General features: G+C 38.8%; 1 protein-coding gene across 2 annotated transcripts in view; it reads left to right on the forward strand.

Annotated features, from left to right (window-relative positions):
* The window catches only part of Gel (Gelsolin), a 217226-nt gene that overhangs the window by 144326 nt on the left and 56741 nt on the right, over positions 1 to 16159 (forward strand). For both annotated transcript variants that reach the window (XM_067157298.2, XM_067157299.2), the window contains exons 7-8: positions 12927 to 13104; positions 14961 to 15082. In XM_067157298.2, coding sequence (XP_067013399.2) covers positions 12927 to 13104; positions 14961 to 15082 — 300 coding nt within the window. The remainder of the gene's footprint in view (positions 1 to 12926; positions 13105 to 14960; positions 15083 to 16159) is intronic.

A 16159-nucleotide genomic window follows, 5' to 3' on the forward strand; every position in this document is an offset into this window, starting at 1 on the left:
ATTTAATGAATACAACTTGAATGATCCTTATACCTTCAGCCTATTCTGTAACAGTTTCATTAAAGGGATTCACAACCCAAATACTTTAACACCAATCTTGATTATATACCAACCTGGTGTGGCTTACAGAAATTACGTCTTTGATGGAAAATAAATAACTTTAGTTACAATATACTAGGGGTCCAAAAATATATATACACACTTCAACATGGAAAAAGTATACATTATATTGGCAAAAGGACTGCCTGAGAAACGGTTGATACAGTATTAACAGGGATTCCTCTACAGTCAGTTTCAATTTCTTTTCTTTCTTTTTCCCTGTGTCTCACAATCCTGTAACATATTTATTACTACACTGTATACAGTTAAACACCATTCACAAAAAAGCCATATCTCTGATTCCAGTTCTTTACTTGTATCTTTGATATTCAGTATTTAAGAAAACATAAAGGGCCAATAATATTTGCGAAACAACAATCACAACTTTTCAAAATACTTTCCATTAGCACGTATACATTTTTCCATTCTCTGAAACCACTTAGAAAATGTTTCAGTCCAAGCTTCTTTTGGGATGTCACTTAGTGCACTCTCGTATGCTGCAATGGCCTCTTCATGTGACGAAAACCGCTGCCCACATATTTTTTCCTTGGTCTTAGGGACAGAAAGAAGTTACATGGGGCCAGGTCAGGTGAATAGGGGGGGATGAGGTAACACTCGCACTTTTTCCCTTTCCAAAAAGTCTATTATTCTGGCAGCCCTGTGTGCAGATGCATTGTCGTGAAGCAGCAGAAGGTGCCCACTCTTGGACTTTGGGTGCTGTGACCTCCAAGTGGCAAGGACTTTGGGAAGACAGTCATTCACATACCATTCAGCATTGACTGTACGACGTGTGTGCAAGGTCACAGAGGTGTGATGCCCCATTTTCGTAAAAACAAGGTGCCATCATCTTCTTTCCGGAGCTCCGACTTCGTCGAACTTTTGTCGGTAGTTCCTCCCTTGGAAAGCACCACATAGAAGATTGTCTCTTTGTTTCAGGGTCATAATGGTAGACCCATGTTTCATCACCTGTGATGATATTGTAGGTGTCTTTGGACTGCCCTCCATTGAATTTTTCTAGCATGAAATGACACCAGTCCACTCTCTCCTCCTTTTGGCTTTCTGTCAGGGAATGTGGCACCCAACAGACACATCTCTTGGTAAAGCCTAAATAATCGTGAGCGATGGTCTGCGCTGCTCTTGACCCAATATTTAAGGTCCCTTCAATGTCACAAAATGTAAGATGTGGATCTGCTTTGATGATTTCCCTCACAGCATCAATGTTTTCTTGAGTCATAACTGTTGCTGGGCGACCGGGACGAGGTTCATCTTCAATTGACTGACGACCCCTTGAAAACTTGCGGAACCAATTTCCAACTGTGGCTCTAGAAGGGGCAACCTCACCAAAAACGCACAGCAAAGAAGAATGGCATTCTTCGGCACTTAATTTCTTTTTATAATCATAAAAAATTATTGCTCGAAAATCGGAGCGCGACAGATCCATCTTGCACCGTGTCTGACTCAGCACTGCCTGTGCTTTCTTCCCTCACTGTGGAGGAACTACCGCTAGGAGGGGTTGCGCGCGCATGTTCCAAGGTCGAAAAATATCGCTCTTTCAAATGAAAATAATCCCATTGTCCTCAGAATTACAATTTACGCGCTGCTAAAAACTTTCGGCATAACCTTCGTATTACAGGATCAGATAATGTTTCACATATTCTAATTCTCTAAGTTTTATTTTCTAGAAATTAGCTACCCATTCAGTCACTCTTTGGACTAGTCCAATTGACCTCAATTTTTTCAGTACTCTCCCATGATTTACTCCATCAAGTCTTCAACAGGTCAAGAGTGATACAGTCCATTTAACCTCCTGAATCCAAAATAGCTGCTATTTATATCTTGCTGGAATCCTAAAAGTTGAGCCTCAGTGGAATAACTTTTCCTAAACCTAAACTGCCTTCTGTCAAATCAATTACTAATTTTGCAAGCATATCTAATGTTCTTAGTTTATATACAACACATGTCAAACTGACTGGCCTGTAATTATCAGCTTTATGTTTATCACCCTTTCCTTTGTACACAGGGGCTACTATAACAACTTTCCATTCATTTTGTGTAACTTATTCATATAGGCCTACTGTAAGTACTTCAGGTATGAAAATGATACTATTTCCGAATGCCTTTACTACATCCCCAGAAATCTAATCAATTCCAGTTGCTTTTCTAGCTTTCAACTTTTGTATCTTAATTGAAAATATCTTTGTTATCATAGGTAAATTTCATTATTTTGTTGGTATTACTCATCTCCTCCACCTGGACATTATCCTTGTATACAAAAATCTTACATACTGCTGACTGAATACTTCTGCCCTCCATAGATCTTTGCATACACACTCCCCTTGATTCATTAACGATTGGTGTTGGCAGTGTAGCCAATTTTCAACAGTGAAACACATCTTTCAGAGTTCCCCACGCAGATAGAAGTCGAGGGGTTTTAAGTCAAGGGAACGTGGCAAGGATTTAAATGCACTTCTTCATTTTATGCAATGTCCTAGTAACACTTCTTTAAGATAGGCTCTCATGTCGCAATTGTGGTGTGGTGATGCACCTTTCTGCTGGATTTAAACTGTTCATCTGCACAAATCACATGGATGACCAGTAAAATGGCATGCACAGCATGTTGAGGTGCACAAGGCCAGTTCTGACCTACTGTCAAAAAAGAATGGTCCATTAACTTTGCTGTAAATTGACTGCTTTGTCCACTTAAATTTGCTGATTTTTGGAGCATAATAAACACAGTTATGGTGAGTGAGTATTGTTTAATTTAAACTAAACTTTATCAGACAATCCTGTTGGGAATGCTCCCCATTTCACTTTATTCAGAATTCATTGCACATTTTATCCACTTGGGAATATAACTTCAGACAGTGTTACGTTATTGGAATGTCGGGCATACCTATACCATTTTGTTAGATTCTCCTGAATGTCACAAGATGGCGTTGAGACTGTAACTCTCTTTAGACAACATAATGCTACACTTCCCCACTATAATTCTATTCATATTTTATAAATTTGCATAAATACCAGCTACAGACCCCTCACAAATAAATCTGCTGTATACAGGATGCAATAGTGCACAGCGTACTGATCAGTTATTAACTAAACAATTCTGTATTTCAATCCAATATAATTTTAAGGTTTGATAATTCAGTCAAATGAAATTTTACACAAGCATGTATCGGAAGGAGCTAGTGGCAAGGAAGAATCAAATATGTCGCCCCCCCAAAAAAAAATTATTCTATACTGATGAAATCATACTTGTAAGATATTCATGGTTAGAGCTCAGCAGCAGGCACCACTGTGCAGGGGTAGCGTGCCTGCCTCTTATCAGAGGCCCCAAGTTCAATTCCCGGCCAGTTCAAGGATTTTTGCCTGGATCTGAGGACTGGTTTGAGGTCCACTCAGTCTATGTGATTACAATTGAGGAGCTATTTGATGGTGAGATGGTGGCCCCAGATTAGAAGTCAAGAATATCGGCAGAGGCAATTCATCATACTGACCATGGCAACCTTGTAATCTGCAGGCCTTCGGGCTGGCTGAGCAGCAGTGCTTGGTAGACCATGGCCCTTCGGGGTCATTGCGCCTTTTTCTTTTTTTTTTTAGCTTGGCAGCTCCAAGTGAAGCCCCGCAAGAAATGCAATAATTTGAGTGTTGTCCTGTATTAAGTATAAGATTTTCACTGACTTCTTTGTTGGAATATGATATGTTATCCTTTTGGAAGTTTATTATCTCTGTGTGTTAAGTAATGGCAAGTGCTAAAAACAAAGTTATTCATAGCAAATTGAGAGAGATAGCAAAAACGCGTTCAGTGACTGCTCTCTCATACTTTCCCTGCTCTATCTCCGTCACACCAGCGGACAGAACTAGTGCTTTTATCACTTAGCTTCCGAGGTCTTAGTTCAGCTTGTCATGCTATACCATGGGACCCATAGAGTTCCCATTGGGTTGAAATGCCAAAATTTGCAAGTAAAATAGATATAAAATGCAGAAAAACTTGCAGAAAAGTAGGTTTTGCACAATATAATATATTTAACAAGAAATTGATTGCATAAATACAATACTAGTGAATCTATACAGTAGAATGGAGTGTCCATTTTTATTCAAATGATGCATACCAATTTTGGCATTCCAATTTGATGCCATCTAATAGCAAAGCAAAGTTCTACAGGAAATTTCCTTTGGCTAAGTTAATTTTATTGGGTAGGTGCAGATTGCATCACCCGAGTTCAACGTGCCAACTATGGCATGAGTACAAAGACTTTTGCCCGTCCTTCAAATATCAGCTACCTTGGTCGAAGTTGGAACACTTGAACTTGGGGTCATTAGTCAGACATATTAACTTAATTAATCAAGGCAGCAAGACACTATGTTGTGATATCCTTTTAATGAACTTATCAATAGTCTTGTGAATTATTTTATTATTGTACAATAATGCTTTTTAATATTTATCTTCTTCCTCTACGTAACATACACTTAACTTGCTACTATCCATTTTGAAAATATTACATTTTATTCATTGTTTAGGATGCTGGTTTTGATGGTCTGTATCAATGTATACATGTTGGGTATTCAGCCTGAAGGCTGTATCAATAGCTACGATAAATTTCTCTTCCTTTTAGTTTTAATCAGTTTTCTATTCATATTTACATGGCTGACAGGAAGGTAAACAGGTAGGTTAATAACGAAATATATCTAAGTTTAATTAACAACAGTATCAACCTCCATTCACCCAAGAGCACATCAAATCTCCTGCCACTTATGCAGGACCCTGAGAAGTAGATCAAGATGATTGCATTCAAATATATTTGTTCATAAAAATCTGACACTTATTTATTCACTCACTCCCTCACTTCTTGTAGAGAGGATGATTATCTTGTATTTTCCCTTAAAGTGGGAATCACTAGCACCACATCTAGAAATAAACTTTGTGTTCACAACTACAAGGCACATCCTAAGAGTTAATTTTCCATCTCCTTACAACCCTCTTATGCATCTAATGATGCCATTATCTGGGAAATTGTACTTTCTTCCTCCATTCTTATGCTCTTTGCAGCACGGTGAGCTTTACAAGAGTTCTATTGTACCTTTCAGTTGACCATTCCAGGAGACTGGAAGTGAACCGTATCAATCACAGTTATTTGCAACAGGGCAATGCATTCTACCAGAGTGTGAGGAACCTTGTCAGGAATAAGGAAGTACACAAGAACCTCATTTATCCAGATTAAGTGAGACCGGAACTGATGTGGATGATTGAAAATCTGGATAATCTGGAAAAACTAAAAAAAAAAAAAAATACAGTCCACTTTATAGAATATATTAACATAAGTTGTACAGTAATACCTTTTTCATTCTTACAAAAGAATATATAAGAACATTTTCTTACATTTACAACTCTGTTTTATGCACTAAAATAATGTGTGAGCCTTTTCTGTTTTACATTTGTATAGCATTTCCGCGCAGCACAATCACAAAGACATTTTACTAACATCAGTTCTGTCGGTGTGGTTTCAGTCTGGAATTCTAAATAGGCCATCAGTTTGTCCAGCTGCATTGTTGCATCTCCATGAGTCATTGTTTCTTCTGATGGAGCACCAATTTCATTTTCAAATTCACCATCACTCTTGTCATTACCTGCCGAGGAACAAGAGGCAATAATTTATTCTTCTGTCATTATGCCATAGCCTGAATTAGTCATTTTTATACCAGTCATTAACGTTCTTCACATCTACGTCTGAGTATCCGGGAATGCGTGCAAATGTGTCAAGGAACTCAGAAGAGTCCACGGTTTCCCATTCTCAATTCCAGGTGAATGTCGGGACGGTACTTTTGATAGACCGCGGCCAACTTGCTTCCATTTCCTGTCCTTAACTATCAGTGTCGGAAAAGACATTCAAGAAGAATCAATCCCGTAAAAGAAATACTGTACAAGTAGAAATATGTTTTCATTATTTTTGATCCAGATAAACCGGAGATCCAGATTAATGAGGGCCAGATAAAAGAGGTTCTTGTGTACCAAGGAAAAGTAAAGAGATAATGTACAAAATGTATTACCTATGCAGCTGAGACCTGGACAATGACAAGTAGGGAGGAGAGTAGAATTCAAGCCAGTGAAATGAAATACGTAAGAAGTACGATAGTAAAGCCAAGGAAAGACAGATTGAGAAACAAAGATGTGAGAAAGCAGGTCGGAATAGAAAACCTAAATGAGAGAATTCATAGGAGTAAACTAAGATGGTTTGGACATGTAAAGAGGATGGAGGAGGAAACAATAGCAAAAGAGCTGATGGAGATGAAGTTTGATGGAAAGAGAGCAAGAGGGAGACGTAGAACAAGGTGGATTGATTCGATAAATAATAATAATAATAAGATATTCGGGCCCAAGTTTCAAGAGGGTAAATGGATGCGAAGAAGCTCGGAAGAACTCTATGCATTAACTGAGCGATTCTCTTCAGTCGCACGCAAACGGCGTATGAAATTTTATGGACATCTAGCACGAATGGATGACTCACGACTGACTAAGAAGATATTTCTTATTATCAATGGAAACCGACAATCCAAAGCTCGCTGGCTAGTGGATGCACAAAAGGACCTCGCAGAAGTCGACGTTGATCCAATGGCAACCACAAGGAATACATACAGACAAAAGATCAACAGCCATAAATTTGCACCCAAGAATCCATCTGAGAAAAGCTTGAAACTCAAAAACTCGTGGACACAAGAAAGACGGCAGGCCCATAGTGAAAGGATGAGGAAGTTTTGGGAAGATAAGAAGAACAAGAAGATGAAGAATACCAGTGCTATGTAATGGTTCCACGTGCTCCTTAAGGGGCTAAACGAATGTATATATATATAATAATAATAATAATAATAATAATAATAATAATAATAATAATAATAATAATAATAATAATAATAATAATAATAATAATAATAAGAAGAAGAAGAAGAAGAAGAAGAAGAAGAAGAAGAAGAAGAAGAGGAAGAAGAAGAAGAGGAAGAAGAAGAAGAAGAAGAAGAAACCTGGAGGGACAAAATGATGGAAGAGAAATGGTGGAAGGAGAGAGGAAGGTGGAGAAGTGCCATAAATGCCCCGACCTGTCAGGAACTGGATAAGGGAAAAGGATGATGATGATGATGATGATTACCACCTTATAGTTAGCAAGCCTGTTGGTACAAGCCAAAATCCATATGACTGTTTTCATCATGACCACACATACACAGTAAACCAACCAAACCAAACCCCATGCCACAACAGCCCCAAAGGTCTGCAGATTACAAGGCGTCGTGTGGTTGGCACAACGAATCCTCTCGGCAGTTATTCTTAGCTCTCTATACCTGGACCACTATCTTGCCGTCGGATATTATAATCATGTAGGTTGAGTGGATCTTGAACCAGCTCTCGGATCTGGGAAAAATCCCTAACTTGGCTGTTGGCTGAGAATCGAACCTATGGCCTCTAGGTCAGAGGCAGGCACACTACCCCTACACCAAGGAGCCACCACACATACATATCAATGTCTCAAATTAGTGTTTACGACTTCACAATGGAATAAAAGTTTCCTTGGATGCCATAGCCAGCCCCGTGGTGTAGGGGTAGCGTACCTGCCTCTTACCCGGAGGCCCCGGGTTCGATTCCCGGCCAGGTCAGGGATTTTTACCTGGACCTGAGGGCTGGTTCGAGGTCCACTCAGCCTACGTGATTAGAATTGAGGAGCTATCTGACGGTGAGGTAGCGGCCCCGGTCTAGAAAGCCAAGAATAACGGCCGAGAGGATTCGTCGTGCTGACCACACAACACCTCGTAATCTGCAGGCCTTCGGGCTGAGCAGCGGTCGCTTGGTAGGCCAAGGCCCTTCAAGGGCTGTAGTGCCATGGGGTTTGGTTTGGTTTGGTTTTTTGGATGCCATATTGAAAATGCGGACTAAAGACAAGTGTGGTGGATACACTTGGGAAACCCCCAGGGGCTTTCAGCTTGGGAGCGTGGGTTGGTGCCCACGAGTCTCCAAGGTGAGCCTGGCATTTGCTTCCACTACTAGTGTCAGGCTCCTCACTTTCATATTCTTATCTGACCTCCCTTGCTCAACTCTTGTACTCTTCTAAAGAAGTGGACCATCACCGAACCACTCTTCCAACTCTGCTGGTATTGGATTTGCAAGGTCCAGGTTGTCCTTCATTTTCACATCTTTCCCTTTCTTTTGCAGATATCCTTGTTCTTCGAAGAGTCAGAACTTGTTGGTCTTTTTACTCTAATTGGTGTTTTTTTTTTTCTATTTGCTTTACGTCGCACCGACACAGATATGTCTTACGGCGACGATGGGATAGGAAAGGCCTAGGAATTGGAAGGAAGCGGCCGTGGCCTTAATTAAGGTACAGCCCCGGCATTTGCCTGGTGTGAAAATGGGTAACCACGGAAAACCATTTTCAGGTCTGCCGACAGTGGGGCTCGAACCCACTATCTCCCGATTACTGGATACTGGCCGCACTTAAGCGACTGCAGCTATCAAGCTCGGTCTAATTGGTGTTAAAAGGGGATGGTTGCCCAGTTGTCCTTCCTTGTAAAACAATATCTAACCAAACCCCATGGCACTACAGCCCTGAAGGGCCTTGGCCTACCAAGCGGCCGTTGCTCATCCCGAAGCCTGCAGATTACGAGGTGTTGTGTAGTCAGCACGACTAATCCTCTCAGCCAGTATTCATGGCTTTCTGGACCAGGGCTGCCATCTCACAGTTGGATAGCTCCTCAATTCTAGTCACATAGGCTGAGTAGACCTTGAACTAGCCCTCAGATCCAGGTAAAAATCCCTGGCCTGGCGAGGCATCGAACCCAGGGCCTCCAGGTAAGAGGCAGGCACACTATCCCTACACCACGGGCTTGTAAAACAATAACTACCACCACAAAGTACTTGGAAAAATCTAAGATGTAATAGTCTCTGTAGTTATGCTTGTGCGCCTGGGGTGGGGGAATAAAATATATAATCGCACCTGTCCGTCCGCATGAAAAGGCAAAATAATAATGGATTGGAATTCTAATACTGAAAGCTATGTACTGTAATTACTTCAGATACAGGATAGAGATCCGTTAAAGTTTTACTGCCCTTCAGTCAGGCATGCAATATGTAAGGCAACCAATGCCATTGGCAGTGTCTGTTTATTCGTTCATCACAATAAAGCTGTCTGTTGTCTGAAGAATGTCTGGAATACAGTAGTTCTGAATGGAATGTGGTTCCCTTATGATCTTCTGCCTTATCCATTCTGGATGTTGATCAGTGATGCTGTGTGACCTTTATTGGTAGCTGTGTGGACGAGTTCAGTGGAACCGAGTTTGAACCATATATTGAGAGTTGCAAGCAAAGAGATTTTTTTTTTTTCTGCCTAGCACCCTTGTCTCATCAATTTTCCCTTGCACGGTAACCTTGAAGGAGGTTATACTTCTGTTCATTCATTGTTAGGTGGCTGAAGGACGAAGCACTTTTTTCAGTAAGTACAGTTTCCATATATTTTCAGTGCAGCACTGTGATTGCAATGTTAAGCACATAGTGTGGCCATCTTGTAATGAGTGTTTCAAATATTAAGACAGCAGATCAACTCGCTGACTGAGATTCGTTTCTTGAATGCATGAAACATTAAACCAGCTGATACACATTGCCAAATCTGTGAGGTGTATGGTGACAGTGCAGTGACTATTGCAATGGTGAGGAAATGGGTTTGAATGTTCAATGAAGGTTTTCCTCATGTGCATGATGTCTCACGTTGTGGCCAACAGTCTGTCATCGCAGATGATTTTGTATGTGCGGTTGTAGCAAAAGTTTGTTAGGACGGATGGTACACAGTTTTGTTACTCCTGTTTTTCTGACAATGTTCAAAGTCAGTTCTCTACCATGTTGTGACAGATCAGAGGGTTTTGGGAACTGTATGTATGGTGGGTGCTAAAACACCTCATTGCAGAACAGAAGACCAAATGAATGGGCAGTGCATTGGCCTTTCTCACATGATATGCCAAGGAAAGTGATGTGTTAATAAACCACACTGTTACAGGAGACGGTGCATAGGTATCCCACACCACTCCTAAATCAAAGCAGAAATCCTTCACGTGAAGGCATTCAACATCACCAATGAAGAAGAAATTCAAACAGATAATTTCCACCCAGAAGATCATTTGCATGATTTTCTGGGACAGACACTGTGTTCTGCTCATTGAATTCTTGCCTCAGAATGTAACAGTCAACAAAGATGGCTACTGAACAACTCTATGTACAAACTCTACGCTATATGTTTCAGAACAAAAGGCGTAGAATCTTCTTGCTTCATGACAATGCCGGACCGCACACGTCCAATCAAACGCAGGACCTCATCACATCATTTGATGGGGAACAATGACACCCTACTTGTACACCTGATTTGGTGCCAAGTGATTTCTGTCTTTTCCTTCATCTGAATAAGTTCTTGGTGGCAAGCATTTTGATGACTATGATCTCAAAGAAGTACAAAAATAGTTTTCATCACAGGCGACATTCTAACAAGGCATACAAAAATTGGTGTCCTGTTATGGCAAGTGTCTTAATAATGGTGGTGACTATGTGGAAAAGTATTAAGGTGCACAGAATCCAAAGAAAAGAAAATGGTTTCAAAATGTTTTGTTTCTTTGAAAAAGAGAATGTTGCTGTAGTGCTTAAAAAATGAAACTCATATTCTAATTTTCTCTTATCATTTCTGGTTGAGAGGACGTCCTATTTAGTGACATTCTTCATTAGATTCATTAGATTCACACCCTTCTGTCCACTATCTCCAACATTGCTTCAACACGTATTTTGAGCATCTCACGTTCTTCTCTTTCAAGTCCAGCCTAAAATTTTGTCAACAAGTAAGAAACATATTTTATAAAGGTTTCTCCAGCTGTTTTCATTCTACAGTTGATTTCAGCTGTGTGGACACAATTCTTAACTGTACTTCTGAAGGAAGTAAAAGTCATGGCCCTTTCAATGAGTTGTTTATTAGTTGTCAGTACTGGAGTTCTAATGACAACTTTACTCGGTCTTTATCTTGAAGACTAAAGTCTATCCTACCTTCTAAGAAATCTTCTGGTCCTTGTATTTTCTTTCCCCATCCTTTCATATTTAATATGCATGTATCCAGGACCATTACATAGCTATATGACATGTGTAGTTAGATTTTGAACAAATACCATTTGCACTTTTATGGCACTTTATGATCCCACAGTAGTGATCAGACTTGGAGATTACTATATTAGCAGTTCTGTCCGTAATTGTGGCTTTCTGTCCATTGTTGTTCATCAGTTTTACTGACACATTATTTGAATGTTGTAATGTGTAGATTGCAGCTGGGTACAAATTTATTATAACTTGAATGTGGCTATTCAATTAGTTATTGTAATGGTATAGGTCACTTAAAGGAACAATTTTATTTTTTTTACCGAGGTTCTGGAATTAAAACCTGAAGGATGAGCCATCTCCCAACTCCCAAGGTCGTTCAATATACTGAAGTCCAGAAATGTTCTGTTCCTTATGGATGGTTAGAAACAACGTAAACTGGGTATATAATTGCAGAGGTGCCAACTATTAAGGATTGTCCGTAATAATTATGGATTTCACCTCACGATTACAGAATTACGGTCAAAGGGGAAATTATTACGGAAAAGCAGACATCACGAAAAAATAATTTTGAACGGTAAAAATAAAAGGAAAAATTTTCAATCCTTTCTAGCCTTTCTCCTAAATCGTTCTCGTTTCAATGCTTGTGAGTCGGCAACGATACTTATTCGATCGTGACTTCCTTTGCTACCCAGAAGCGCTGTAAAATTCATTGTGAATGAAGGAGCTCAGGCGCTGCCCTTCTCCACTATAAATCCTTCAGTAATGTCGTATTTGCTGTGTTAAGTGTACCTGGAAAGAAGTAAGGCCTACATTAAGCACATCAGCACTGGAATCGCTTATGGTTCAGAGGACGAAAATACCATCACAGTGGGAAGGATGCTTAAAGAAAAACTACGCTGAAAAGCAGCTGCTGCGTGAGAAACAAGCTATCACAGAACTGACAGGTTGTGTGCACATGTTATTGTGTAATATGGTATACTTTCGAATAGATTGCTAGAGGGAAGGACAAAGGGGGTGTCATTGTCGACAAGGAAGGAGCATGCTTTGGACTTGACTCGAAATTCTTCTCGGGGGCGGAAGGTGATTACTGATAATCCACTTCAAAGGTTGGCACCTCTGTAATTGTTAGAGGGGTGGTCATACTAATAAATGATTCAAAAAAATTAATCCGATATTTCATGCCGTTATCATTTTATTAGCTTCTGAAGTTAGCCAATCGGATCGCTTCACGGGTGAATTCAAATAGGCTTTGTAAGGCAGTGTTGTTAAGTCTGAACATGATTTAAGACTAGCTTGAGAGCACCAATCGAAGAAAAGAGAGGGATTGTTGCACGGCTCTCTGAGCTAGTGCGCTATGATGACTCCAGCTGAAACCCACGCTGTGTTTGTATTTGATGCTGATTTCTTGGCATGGCTCTCAAGCCAGTCAGAAGTCACGTGCAGACTTAGCAAACATTGCCTCGCTAAGCCCATTTGAATTTGATCGTGAAGCAATTGGATTGGCTAACTTCAGAAGCTAAGAAAAGAAATAACTAACAATAGCACGAGATATCACATCACTTTTTTCAAATTATTTATTGTATCTTACACACATATACCTGGTTCACATTGTTTCTGACCACCCTGTATATAAGGTCATCAGTGATCACGCTAGGTATTTTACTTTCTCAAATTTACGTTGACTATGATATGTGAGACAGTTTATTTCTTCATGTTGCAGATTAATCTTGATGTGTCTGCAATGAACAAAGGTGACTGCTTCATCCTCGATGTTGGCAAGGAAATTTATGTGTACGTTGGACAGAAGAGCAAGAGGACGGAGAGACTGAAGGCCATTAGTGCAGCCAATCAGATCAGAGATCAGGATCATGCTGGAAGAGCTAAAGTATATGTCATTGGTAAGACACAGATGTATTATTTTATTAATGATGGAACATGTATATTTATGACAACATTGGTAAATTTGAAAATGGGAGTAAAGTTCAACTAATCTGTTGGAAAATATCATCAAAGGACCCTCTGTGGACCAGTGGTAAGTTTGACATCCTGATCCCAACATCACAGGTTCATACCCAGAAGAGTTGGATTTTTGGAGAGTTTCTCTACCACTTGGTAAAGTAAAATAGAATGTCAAAATCAACACCCTGAATGGCATATGGTTTTTGTCATTACAGAGAAATTAAAACATTATTAAGCAAACTATTGCTGAGTTTTAATTAACTTTAAGTTTAATATGTCACCAGAGGTATTTTCTCTGCTGACTTTGTTCAACATAGGATAATGAATGGACTTCTTCACCGTCCTTCAAAAATCGACTACCACTCTGCAACAGAGGGGTAAGCCTGCTTGGTGGCCATGATCATTAAGGCATCAAAATCATAAGAGTAGTCAGTGGGTTGTTAAATTATTACTTTTATTATTATTATTATTATTATTATTATTATTATTATTATTATTATTATTATTATTATTATTATTATTATTATTATTATTATTATTATTATTATTATTATTAAATTCTTCCAGTATTGGAAGATGGTAAGCAAATAACTCAATCATTTCTTCTGTGGGTTCTTCTTGTTGGTTTTCGTTCTACCGACCACTTTCATCTGTACTGTTTTTGTTGTGGTTGCTCTGATGTAGCTTCCCAATTGTTTACTTTGCATCTAAAGATGTCTCTTTCTAGAATGTCTGTTGAAGTTATGTTTGCGTTTTTGAGGTTATTATTATTATTATTATTATTATTATTATTATTATTATTATTATTATTATTATTATTATTATTATTATTATTATTAATAAAAGCTAAGAAACTATGCAACTGCACATTTTATTGTCATCTTTTGCTGAAAAAAAAGGAAGCTTATGAAGAAGGAATTCTTTCTCCCAGAGTTAAAAAGAAAAGTTTTAGGATATGAGAAACAGTTCTGTGGAATGAAAGAAGACTGTGTTATTAGATATCATTATTTACTGTAATGGAATTCACCATATTATCCTGATATAATTTTATTTTTTGAGCATTTTTTTCAATTTAAAAAAATAAGTTACGCTTGCCTATATTGAGTACTTTCAATGTACGTACATTTGCCCTGTACTTAAGTTTTTTCACAAGTTCATGGTATTGATAAACAGAATGTCTAAAGTTCCAAAAACAAAACTCCCAAGGTGGCTTAGGATTGAAGATGCATTTAAAAAAAATTAAGCTGTTACACTATTTCTTCTTTTTCTTCTTTGTTTGTATCAGCCTACTAAGAACCACATTATTTCAACTGTGTTCTCTGGGCTTTGATCTTGGCCAGTTGTAGTTGCTTAAGTGTGGCCAGTATCCAGTGTTCAGGAGATAGTAGGTTCGAACCCCACTGTCGGCAGCCCTGAAAATGGTTTTCCGTGGTTTCCCATTTTCACACCAGGCAAATGCTGGAGCTGTACCTTAATTAAGGCCACGGCGCTTCCTTCCCACTCCTAGCCCTTTCCAGTCCCATTGTCGCCGTAAGACCTATCTGTGTCGGTGCGATGTAAAGCAACTAGCAAAAAAAAGATCTTGGCCAGTGTTCCTTCATTCGTTGCCGGCATTGCTCATTTCTTTCCTCCGTCGACGTCTTTCGCATTTTCAACTTTGGCGCCTTTCTCGAAAACCTTAGTGGTCTTTTAATTTAGTTTACAACATTTATTTATTTATTTATTTATTTATTTATTTATTTATTTATTTATTTATTTATTTATTTATTTATTTATTTATTTATTTATTTTTCAGACGCTTACAGCAACGAGGCTGAGGTGGCCAAATTCTTTGAAGAACTTGGTTCTGGGTCCCCTAGTGATGTTCCTGATGAATCTGCTGGAGGAGATGACGAATCTTTTGAAAAGAACCAAGAGGTAAGGGAAACCATTTATTCAGAGAAATTGTAGAGTTGTCAATAATTGTATTGTGAAAGTTGTGTGCTATGTTGTGAAGTGAGAGAGATAAAGATTTGGACATATAAGGAGATATTTTGGAGGATTTGCCATGAGTAGATAAACACAATGCATACATGAATAGAATTGTTAAAATTATGTGTTCTGTCAGGTCGTATCTGATAATTGGAGAAACAGGAGAAGCTGTGAATGAAAAGTGTTCAGTTCATGAGCTCTGTTTTTAAAATAATTAAATGGGGTTTAGAATTTGTGGAGTTAGTCACCACGGTAACCACAAGACACCAATTGAGCCTAGCATTTTTGTATCTCCACTTTATTTGAATTGTTCTGTCACCTCTTTAGTCAATTTCACCTTCTTCACAATTGCTATGAAGATCTTGGAAGTCTCTCACCCTCGGACGAGAAATTATTTTTGTTCGGGAATTTGCAACTTTTAGGAATACCCCGATTACTGTGCACAATTGAGATTGGCCACTAAATTGCTATTCGCATGACTGATAGAATTACCGGTGCAGTGTCAACAAAGTACATGAAGCATATCAAGAATGAGGATATGGAGTTCTCGTAGAACTCCAGGAGATTCGGTACTCCTGAGGCAGGACGTAGGCTTGCGCCCAACTAGCACCAGAATATCTTTCACCCTAGAGGCTCACCATCCCTGACCAATGGTGAAATTTAAAATCCACACATACCTGAATGAAATCTACCCTCAATCAATCAATCAATCAATCAATCAATCAATCAATCAATCAATCAATCAATCAATCAATCAATCAATCAATCAATCAATCAATCAATCAATCAATCAATCAATCAATCAATCAATCAATCAATCAATCAATCAATCAATCAATCAATCAATCAATCAATCAATCAATCAATCAATCAATCAATCAATCAATCAATCAATCAATCAATCAATCAATCAATCAATCAATCAATCAATCAATCAATCAATCAATCAATCAATCAATCAATCAATCAATCAATCAATCAATCAATCAATCAATCAATCAATCAATCAATCAATCAATCAAT

Source organism: Anabrus simplex, chromosome 13 (assembly GCF_040414725.1).
Source record: "Anabrus simplex isolate iqAnaSimp1 chromosome 13, ASM4041472v1, whole genome shotgun sequence".
In the NCBI taxonomy this organism is placed as follows: Eukaryota; Metazoa; Arthropoda; class Insecta; order Orthoptera; family Tettigoniidae; genus Anabrus; species Anabrus simplex.